At 35.6% G+C, this 11,894-nt stretch overlaps 1 protein-coding gene across 1 annotated transcript in view; it reads left to right on the forward strand.

Moving 5' to 3' along the window:
- The window catches only part of myo7aa (myosin VIIAa), an 80,073-nt gene extending 68,785 nt beyond the window's left edge, over positions 1-11,288 (forward strand). The window contains exons 49-52 of the mRNA XM_068711562.1: positions 9,003-9,119; positions 9,598-9,681; positions 9,877-9,996; positions 10,167-11,288. Of these exons, the coding sequence (XP_068567663.1) occupies positions 9,003-9,119; positions 9,598-9,681; positions 9,877-9,996; positions 10,167-10,259 (414 nt within the window). The 3' untranslated portion in view covers positions 10,260-11,288. The remainder of the gene's footprint in view (positions 1-9,002; positions 9,120-9,597; positions 9,682-9,876; positions 9,997-10,166) is intronic.
- Positions 11,289-11,894: the final 606 nt, after the last annotated feature.

Raw genomic sequence — 11,894 nt, forward strand, 5'->3', positions numbered from 1 at the left:
TGACCGTTTTTTTACTTTTTTCGACATGCTATACTATGACTGTTTTTGACATAATATACTCTGACTGTTTTTTGACTTTTTCGACATGCTATACTATGACCGTTTTTCACTTTTTTCGACATGCTATACTATGACCGTTTTTCACTTTTTTCGACATGCTATACGATGACTGTTTTCGACAGGCTATACTATGACTGTTTTTTTACTTTTTTCGACATGTTATACTATGACCGTTTTTCACTTTTTTCGACATGCTATACGATGACTGTTTTCGACAGGCTATACTATGACTGTTTTTTTACTTTTTTCGACATGTTATACTATGACCGTTTTTCACTTCTTTCGACAGGCTATACTATGACTGTTTTCGACAGGCTATACTATGACTGTTTTCGACATAATATACTACGACTGTTTTTTCACTTTTTTCGACATGCTATACTGTGACCGTTTTTCACTTTTTTCGACAGGCTATGCTATGACCGTTTTCGACATAATATACTGTGACCGTTTTTTTACTTTTTTCGACATGCTATACTATGACTGTTTTCGACATAATATACTATGACAGTTTTTCACTTTTTTCGACAGGCTATGCTATGACTGTTTTTCACTTTTTTCGACAGGCTATACTATGACTGTTTTAGGCAGTCTATACTATGACTGTTTTTGACATAATATATTATGATTTTATTTGTGACTTTTTTCGACATGCTATAATATGACCGTTTTTCACTTTTTTTGACATGCTATACGATGACTGTTTTCGACAGGCTATACTATGACTGTTTTCGACAGTCTATACTATGACTGTTTTCGACATAATATATTATGATTTTATTTGTGACTTTTTTCGACATGCTATAATATGACCGTTTTTCACTTTTTTTGACATGCTATACGATGACTGTTTTCGACAGGCTATACTATGACTGTTTTCGACATAATATACTATGACTGTTTTCGACATAATATACTACGACTGTTTTTTCACTTTTTTCGACAGGCTATACTATGACTGTTTTCGACAGTCTATACTATGACTGTTTTTGACATAATATACTCTGACTGTTTTTTGACTTTTTCGACATGCTATACTATGACCGTTTTTCACTTTTTTCGACATACTATATACTATGACCGTTTTTCACTTTTTTCGACATGCAATACTATGACTCTTTTCGACATGTTATACTGTGACCGTTTTTCACTTTTTTCGACAGGCTATACTATGACCGTTTTTGACTTTTTTCGACAAGCTATACTATGACTGTTTTCGACAATCTATACTATCACTGTTTTTGACATAATATACTATGACCGTTTTTTTACTTTTTTCGACATGCTATACTATGACTGTTTTCGACATAATATACTATGACCGTTTTTTTACTTTTTTCGACATGCTATACTATGACTGTTTTCGACAATCTATACTATCACTGTTTTTGACATAATATACTATGACCGTTTTTTTACTTTTTTCGACATGCTATACTATGACTGTTTTCGACATAATATACTATGACCGTTTTTTTACTTTTTTCGACATGCTATACTATGACTGTTTTCGACATAATATACTATGACAGTTTTTCACTTTTTTCGACAGGCTATGCTATGACCGTTTTTCACTTTTTTCGACAGGCTATACTATGACTGTTTTCGACAGTCTATACTATGACTGTTTTTGACATAATATACTCTGACTGTTTTTTGACTTTTTCGACATGCTATACTATGACCGTTTTTTAACTTTTTTTGACATGCTATACTATGACTGTTTTTCACTTTTTTCGACATACTATATACTATGACCGTTTTTCACTTTTTTCGACATGCTATACTATGACTGTTTTTGACATAATATACTACAACTGTTTTTTTACTTTTTTCGACAGGCTATACTATGACCGTTTTTCACTTTTTTCGACATGCTATACTATGACTGTTTTCAACATAATATACTATGACTGTTTTCGACATAATATACTACGACTGTTTTTTCACTTTTTTCGACATGCTATACTATGACCGTTTTTCAATTTTTTCGACAGGCTATACTATGACCGTTTTTGACATAATGTACTATGACCGTTTTTTTACTTTTTTCGACATGCTATACTATGACTGTTTTCGACATAATATACTATGACCGTTTTTTTACTTTTTTCGACATGCTATACTATGACTGTTTTTGACATAATATACTCTGACTGTTTTTTGACTTTTTCGACATGCTATACTATGACCGTTTTTCACTTTTTTCGACATGCTATACTATGACCGTTTTTCACTTTTTTCGACATGCTATACGATGACTGTTTTCGACAGGCTATACTATGACTGTTTTTTTACTTTTTTCGACATGTTATACTATGACCGTTTTTCACTTTTTTCGACATGCTATACGATGACTGTTTTCGACAGGCTATACTATGACTGTTTTCGACAGGCTATACTATGACTGTTTTTTTACTTTTTTCGACATGTTATACTATGACCGTTTTTCACTTCTTTCGACAGGCTATACTATGACTGTTTTCGACAGGCTATACTATGACTGTTTTTGACATAATATACTACGACTGTTTTTTCACTTTTTTCGACATGCTATACTTTGACAATTTTTCACTTTTTTCGACAGGCTATACTATGACTGTTTTCGACATAATATATTATGATTTTTTTTGGTGACTTTTTTCGACATGATATACTATGACCGTTTTTCACTTTTTTGACAGGCTATACTATGACTGTTTTCGACAGGCTATACTATGACTGTTTTCGACAGGCTATACTATGACTGTTTTCGACATAATATACTACGACTGTTTTTTCACTTTTTTCGACATGCTATACTATGACCGTTTTTCAATTTTTTCGACAGGCTATACTATGACCGTTTTTGACATAATGTACTATGACCGTTTTTTTACTTTTTTCGACATGCTATACTATGACTGTTTTCGACATAATATACTATGACCGTTTTTTTACTTTTTTCGACATGCTATACTATGACTGTTTTTGACATAATATACTCTGACTGTTTTTTGACTTTTTCGACATGCTATACTATGACCGTTTTTCACTTTTTTCGACATGCTATACTATGACCGTTTTTCACTTTTTTCGACATGCTATACGATGACTGTTTTCGACAGGCTATACTATGACTGTTTTTTTACTTTTTTCGACATGTTATACTATGACCGTTTTTCACTTTTTTCGACATGCTATACGATGACTGTTTTCGACAGGCTATACTATGACTGTTTTCGACAGGCTATACTATGACTGTTTTTTTACTTTTTTCGACATGTTATACTATGACCGTTTTTCACTTTTTTCGACAGGCTATACTATGACTGTTTTCGACAGGCTATACTATGACTGTTTTTGACATAATATACTACGACTGTTTTTTCACTTTTTTCGACATGCTATACTTTGACAATTTTTCACTTTTTTCGACAGGCTATACTATGACTGTTATCGACAGGCTATACTATGACTGTTTTTTTACTTTTTTCGACATGTTATACTATGACCGTTTTTCACTTTTTTCGACATGCTATACGATGACTGTTTTCGACAGGCTATACTATGACTGTTTTCGACAGGCTATACTATGACTGTTTTTTTACTTTTTTCGACATGTTATACTATGACCGTTTTTCACTTCTTTCGACAGGCTATACTATGACTGTTTTCGACAGGCTATACTATGACTGTTTTTGACATAATATACTACGACTGTTTTTTCACTTCTTTCGACAGGCTATACTATGACTGTTTTCGACAGGCTATACTATGACTGTTTTCGACAGGCTATACTATGACTGTTTTCGACATAATATACTATGACAGTTTTTCACTTTTTTCGACAGGCTATGCTATGACCGTTTTTCACTTTTTTCGACAGGCTATACTATGACTGTTTTCGACAGTCTATACTATGACTGTTTTTGACATAATATACTCTGACTGTTTTTTGACTTTTTCGACATGCTATACTATGACCGTTTTTTAACTTTTTTTGACATGCTATACTATGACTGTTTTTCACTTTTTTCGACATACTATATACTATGACCGTTTTTCACTTTTTTCGACATGCTATACTATGACTGTTTTTGACATAATATACTACAACTGTTTTTTTACTTTTTTCGACAGGCTATACTATGACCGTTTTTCACTTTTTTCGACATGCTATACTATGACTGTTTTCAACATAATATACTATGACTGTTTTCGACATAATATACTACGACTGTTTTTTCACTTTTTTCGACATGCTATACTATGACCGTTTTTCAATTTTTTCGACAGGCTATACTATGACCGTTTTTGACATAATGTACTATGACCGTTTTTTTACTTTTTTCGACATGCTATACTATGACTGTTTTCGACATAATATACTATGACCGTTTTTTTACTTTTTTCGACATGCTATACTATGACTGTTTTTGACATAATATACTCTGACTGTTTTTTGACTTTTTCGACATGCTATACTATGACCGTTTTTCACTTTTTTCGACATGCTATACTATGACCGTTTTTCACTTTTTTCGACATGCTATACGATGACTGTTTTCGACAGGCTATACTATGACTGTTTTTTTACTTTTTTCGACATGTTATACTATGACCGTTTTTCACTTTTTTCGACATGCTATACGATGACTGTTTTCGACAGGCTATACTATGACTGTTTTTGACATAATATACTACGACTGTTTTTTTACTTTTTTCGACATGCTATACTATGACTGTTTTTGACATAATATACTCTGACTGTTTTTTGACTTTTTCGACATGCTATACTATGACCGTTTTTCACTTTTTTCGACATGCTATACTATGACCGTTTTTCACTTTTTTCGACATGCTATACGATGACTGTTTTCGACAGGCTATACTATGACTGTTTTTTTACTTTTTTCGACATGTTATACTATGACCGTTTTTCACTTTTTTCGACATGCTATACGATGACTGTTTTCGACAGGCTATACTATGACTGTTTTCGACAGGCTATACTATGACTGTTTTTTTACTTTTTTCGACATGTTATACTATGACCGTTTTTCACTTTTTTCGACAGGCTATACTATGACTGTTTTCGACAGGCTATACTATGACTGTTTTTGACATAATATACTACGACTGTTTTTTCACTTTTTTCGACATGCTATACTTTGACAATTTTTCACTTTTTTCGACAGGCTATACTATGACTGTTATCGACAGGCTATACTATGACTGTTTTTTTACTTTTTTCGACATGTTATACTATGACCGTTTTTCACTTTTTTCGACATGCTATACGATGACTGTTTTCGACAGGCTATACTATGACTGTTTTCGACAGGCTATACTATGACTGTTTTTTTACTTTTTTCGACATGTTATACTATGACCGTTTTTCACTTCTTTCGACAGGCTATACTATGACTGTTTTCGACAGGCTATACTACGACTGTTTTTTCACTTCTTTCGACAGGCTATACTATGACTGTTTTCGACAGGCTATACTATGACTGTTTTCGACAGGCTATACTATGACTGTTTTCGACATAATATACTATGACAGTTTTTTCACTTTTTTCGACAGGCTATACTATGACTGTTTTCAACATAATATACTATGACTGTTTTCGACATAATATACTACGACTGTTTTTTCACTTTTTTCGACATGCTATACTATGACCGTTTTTGACATAATGTACTATGACCGTTTTTTTACTTTTTTCGACATGCTATACTATGACTGTTTTCGACATAATATACTATGACCGTTTTTTTACTTTTTTCGACATGCTATACTATGACTGTTTTTGACATAATATACTCTGACTGTTTTTTGACTTTTTCGACATGCTATACTATGACCGTTTTTCACTTTTTTCGACATGCTATACGATGACTGTTTTCGACAGGCTATACTATGACTGTTTTTTTACTTTTTTCGACATGTTATACTATGACCGTTTTTCACTTTTTTCGACATGCTATACGATGACTGTTTTCGACAGGCTATACTATGACTGTTTTTTTACTTTTTTCGACATGTTATACTATGACCGTTTTTCACTTCTTTCGACAGGCTATACTATGACTGTTTTCGACAGGCTATACTATGACTGTTTTTGACATAATATACTACGACTGTTTTTTCACTTTTTTCGACATGCTATACTTTGACAATTTTTCACTTTTTTCGACAGGCTATACTATGACTGTTATCGACAGGCTATACTATGACTGTTTTCGACATAATATATTATGATTTTTTTTGGTGACTTTTTTCGACATGATATACTATGACCGTTTTTCACTTTTTTGACAGGCTATACTATGACTGTTTTCGACAGGCTATACTATGACTGTTTTTTTACTTTTTTCGACATGATATACTATGACCGTTTTTCACTTTTTTGACAGGCTATACTATGACTGTTTTCGACAGGCTATACTATGACTGTTTTTGACATAATATACTCTGACTGTTTTTTGACTTTTTCGACATGCTATACTATGACCGTTTTTCACTTTTTTCGACAGGCTATACTATGACTGTTTTCGACAGGCTATACTATGACTGTTTTCGACAGGCTATACTATGACTGTTTTCGACATAATATACTATGACAGTTTTTTCACTTTTTTCGACAGGCTATACTATGACTGTTTTCAACATAATATACTATGACTGTTTTCGACATAATATACTACGACTGTTTTTTCACTTTTTTCGACATGCTATACTATGACCGTTTTTCAATTTTTTCGACAGGCTATACTATGACCGTTTTTGACATAATGTACTATGACCGTTTTTTTACTTTTTTCGACATGCTATACTATGACTGTTTTTGACATAATATACTCTGACTGTTTTTTGACTTTTTCGACATGCTATACTATGACCGTTTTTCACTTTTTTCGACATGCTATACTATGACCGTTTTTCACTTTTTTCGACATGCTATACGATGACTGTTTTCGACAGGCTATACTATGACTGTTTTTTTACTTTTTTCGACATGTTATACTATGACCGTTTTTCACTTCTTTCGACAGGCTATACTATGACTGTTTTCGACAGGCTATACTATGACTGTTTTTGACATAATATACTACGACTGTTTTTTCACTTTTTTCGACATGCTATACTTTGACAATTTTTCACTTTTTTCGACAGGCTATACTATGACTGTTATCGACAGGCTATACTATGACTGTTTTCGACATAATATATTATGATTTTTTTTGGTGACTTTTTTCGACATGATATACTATGACCGTTTTTCACTTTTTTGACAGGCTATACTATGACTGTTTTCGACAGGCTATACTATGACTGTTTTCGACAGGCTATACTATGACTGTTTTCGACAGGCTATACTATGACTGTTTTCGACAGGCTATACTATGACCGTTTTTGACTTTTTTCAACTTTCTATACCATGACTGTTTTCGACAGGCTATACTATGACTGTTTTCGACATAATATACTTTGACTGTCTTTTTACTTTTTTCGACATGCTATACTATGACAGTTTTTGACTTTTTTCGACTTTCTATACCATGACTGTTTTCGACAGGCTATACTATGACTGTTTTTTTACTTTTTTCGACATGCTATACTATGACCGTTTTTCACTTTTTTCGACATGCTATAATAAGACCGTTTTTCACTTTTTTTGACAGGCTATACTATGACTGTTTTTGACAGGCTATACCATGACTGTTTTTGACATAATATACTGTGACTTTTTTTTTACTTTTTTCGACATGCTATATGAATCAAGTGAAGCCACAAGTGAAACCTCAGCTGCAAAGCCCATACAGCTATAGTTACAAAGCATCTGCAGCAATGCGTCCTCCTCACTGACTGAAAGCGAGCAGCAGATACGAGCTCACACGCCAGCAGTTCTCTGACAAGTTTCACATACATGTACCAGAGATATGGAACCAGTGAAAGTGAAAAAAAAATGTGGTTTCCCTACACTATTTCCACTGAACTCATCAGAGAAACGGTGCTGTCCTGAACAGGCCGTTTCACTATGACCGTTTTTGACTTTTTTCGACAGGCTATACTATGACTGTTTTCGACATAATATATTATGATTTTTTTTGTGACTTTTTTCGACATACTATACTATGACTGTTTTCGACGTAATATACTATGACTGTTTTTTTTACTTTTTTCGACATGCTATACTATGACCATTTTTCACTTTTTTCAACAGGCTATACTATGACTCTTTTCGACATAATATATTATGATTTTTTTTTTTACTTTTTTCGACATGCTATACTCTGACTGTTTTTCGACATATTATATTATGATTTTTTTTGACATATTGTGTTATGATTCTGATCACAGTGAGCTCTTAGGTTGTTTATTTTATGTGTCTTCATTTCAGATGTGAGTGTGTATGTTTGCTCAAAAGCATTTGGCTTTCTCTCGTAGTGATGCTTTACATTAATGCTTTTAATAATCGCCTCTAAACATGTGAGACACAGGTCAGTGGGTTAGGATCATACCTGATATAGTAGGAATAAGATGCGGGGACCAACTGACTGATTAGACGATTACTTAAAAATGTTTAAAACATACAGATGTATGATTTACAAATTCAAAGAGGACAAAGAAACATTATGTGACACAAATGTTTTCTGTAAAAGAGAAACAAACTGATGGAGCTGGCAGTGTTTACTGGAGGGGGATCTGGAGGGTCCAGGGCGTCGATCAGGACACCGTTATCAGCTGTAACCGCCGTATGAGAGCCGTGCAGAGCGGCGTCTGTTAGCTAGCCAGTTACATCTGTAACATGTGAACAAAGCACAGAAAAGCTCAGATCACAACACACAGAGAGTTCTCTGCTCAGGTCGACACCACAGACACAACTCACTGAAGTCTTTTTGTGACGACTAACCGTGGCGACGGATTGTTTTTGTGTGTGTGATGGTTGCAGTCTGTGGTGGCATACTTCAACAAGCAGGCTGGTAAATCAAGAGAAGAAGCCAAACTGATGTTCCTAAAAATCATCTACAAATGGCCGACCTTTGGCTCCGCCTTCTTCGAGGTCAAGGTAAACCCACCTGGAGCCCGTCACTTCCTGTCTGTCGCTCTCTCTTGGGGCTTCTTATTCCTCGTACTTTTCCTGATTATTCACATAGTTCAGTAACAATGTAATCCATGCAGGACATTCACTCTTCCCAGTGTGGTATTAGTCATTTTACTCACATAAAGCATCTGAGTACTTATTTCACCACCGCTTATTTCCTTTTGTGTTCTCCTCTCAGAGCCCCCTGAAAAACTAGAGCAGTTAAATCCAAACTAACTTGGATCTAACTTCTGGAGACGTCAGCTCCACTCCTGTTGGTTATAGAGATGTAGGAATGTATGGAATGAAGGGGAACGTGGACACACCTGATTAGTGAAACGAGACGTTTATATTTAACATACACTGTGAAGAGAACCTTTACTGCACTACAACTAGACATATTGAGATATAGCAGATGGATATCTAGATGTCATAACAACCTAAATCTGTCTGTCGTCCATAGCAAACCACAGAGCCCAACTTCCCAGAGATCCTGCTGATCGCCATCAACAAGCATGGAGTCAGCCTCATCGACCCGAAGACAAAGGTTGTGTTCCTGTAGAGATGATTGCTCTCTTCTGCTCCTTTAATACTTACTTTACTGTCAGTTTACTCACCTCCAGGCTGTGGAGATGGATTCTTTGCGTTCCCTGTTTCTTTCATTTCCCCTTTGATGCTGCACCGTTAACCACTCAAGTCAGTGTCATCGATCAGAGGCTCACCCCTCTGTGTGTCTGTGCAGGACATCCTCACCACTCACCCCTTCACCAAGATCTCCAACTGGAGCAGTGGGAACACCTACTTCCACATCACCATCGGCAACCTGGTCAGAGGAAGCAAACTGCTGTGTGAGACCTCGCTGGTGGGTGACACACACACACACACACACACACACACTCACTGTTGACATGAATTAAGCAATTTCAAAAATGTTCACTCACATCAATGAACTGAAGATGTCAGCTGTGTAGTCTGAACGTGTATATGTGTGTGTGTGTGTGTGTGTGTGTGTGTGTGTGTGTTCACCTGCAGGGCTACAAGATGGACGACCTGCTGACCTCCTACATCAGCCAGATGCTGACCACCATGAACAAGCAGCGCTCCGGGCCGCGCCACAGCAAGTGAACTTCTTATTGGCTGGAGGCTGCTGAGCTCGTTCGGCTCTTGCGCCCTATTGGCCAGCACTGCAGCTGGGGGCGGACCTTCGCCAACCGGCTGTGGACAATGAACCGCAGTCCTTCTGCTAGCTCGGAAGAGTCAAATCTCACCGGGGAGAGTTCGGCCACCGGCGGCGATGACCCCGGCGAAGGCCCCAGCGGATATCACCACTACAACCACGATGAAGACGAGGATGAGCCGTCCAGTGAGGATGACTACCTCTAAAACCTCCAAACTCTCCATCCCAAAAGGTCGGTCTTCCTCGTTTGGTTCAGGACTCGACAGTCAGACCTGCTCGCACAGAAACAGTGTTCAGTCAGTACACTGGACTTAACACATGAACTACAGATGAGACTGCTGGACTACAGTAACAGACTCATAATGAACACGTGTTGAGTTTACCTAAAACTATTAATCCATTTATGCCTTTATTAAGGAATTACATTACTAGGAATTATTCATATATACAGCTGGGAACTACTGTGGTGACTTTTACATTTCATAGTAAGAAATCATCGATATAGAAATAGTTTGAATGCAACTCTTCAAATACAAACATTGAGTAAAGGTTGTAGAAAGAAGATGTCTGTGACAATAGGGAAACAACATGTTCCTTTGTGTTCATTCATTCAAACATCTGATCTGTTTTATTTTATTCCTTCATTGTTTTGGTGAAACTCATGTCAGTGTGAAATCTGCCTGTGTGTGTGTGTGTGTGTTTCTGTGATTCTTTTTAACAAACCCTTCATTCGTAACCTTGCCCAGTTTTCTTTTGTTTCTATGATGAACAGATACACTGGTATTGTAACAGTGCCAACCATTTCATGTGAAGTGTTCAGTGTGTTGTTGGTCTTTGTGGACTTTGTAGTATAATGTATGTATTAATGTTGTGTATGACTGTAACCATCATCTTAACTTCCTGTAGTGTTCTCATGTTCTGTGTAATGTGTGCTCCCACTTTTGTATAAAACATTAAATACATATGTTTTGATTTGACTGATGTATATGAATGAATAGTTAATGTTGTTCACAATGTATGTAGTAGTATTCCATAAAAAGTAAGAAAAGATGTCATAGTATAGCCTGTCGAAAACAGTCATAATATAGCATGTTGAAGTAAGTCAAAAACAGCCATAGTATAGCATGTCGAAAAAAGGTCAAAAACAGTCATAGTATAGCATGTCGAAGTAAGTCAAAAACAGTCATAGTATAGCATGTCGAAGTAAGTCAAAAACAGTCATAGTATAGCCTGTCGAAAACAGTCATAATATAGCATGTCGAGAAAAGGTCAAAAACAGTCGTAGTATAGCATGTCGAAAAAGTAAAAAACGGTCATATTATAGGATGTCAAAAAAAGTCAAAAACGGTCATAGTATAGCATGTCGAAAAAAGTAAAAAAACAGTCATAGTATATTATATCGAAAACAGTCATATTATAGCCTGTCGAAAACAGTCATGGTATAGAAAGTCGAAAAAAGTCCAAAACAGTCATAGTATAGCATGTCGAAAAAAGTCAAAAAACAGTCATAGTATAGCGTGTCGAAAACAGTCACAGTATAGCCGGTCGAAAACAGTCAAAAGACAGTCATCGTATATTATGTC

Source organism: Cebidichthys violaceus, unplaced genomic scaffold (genome assembly GCF_023349555.1).
Source record: "Cebidichthys violaceus isolate CVI_PGR_0920_01 unplaced genomic scaffold, fCebVio1.0.p SCAF_161, whole genome shotgun sequence".
Classification (NCBI taxonomy): domain Eukaryota; kingdom Metazoa; phylum Chordata; class Actinopteri; order Perciformes; family Stichaeidae; genus Cebidichthys; species Cebidichthys violaceus.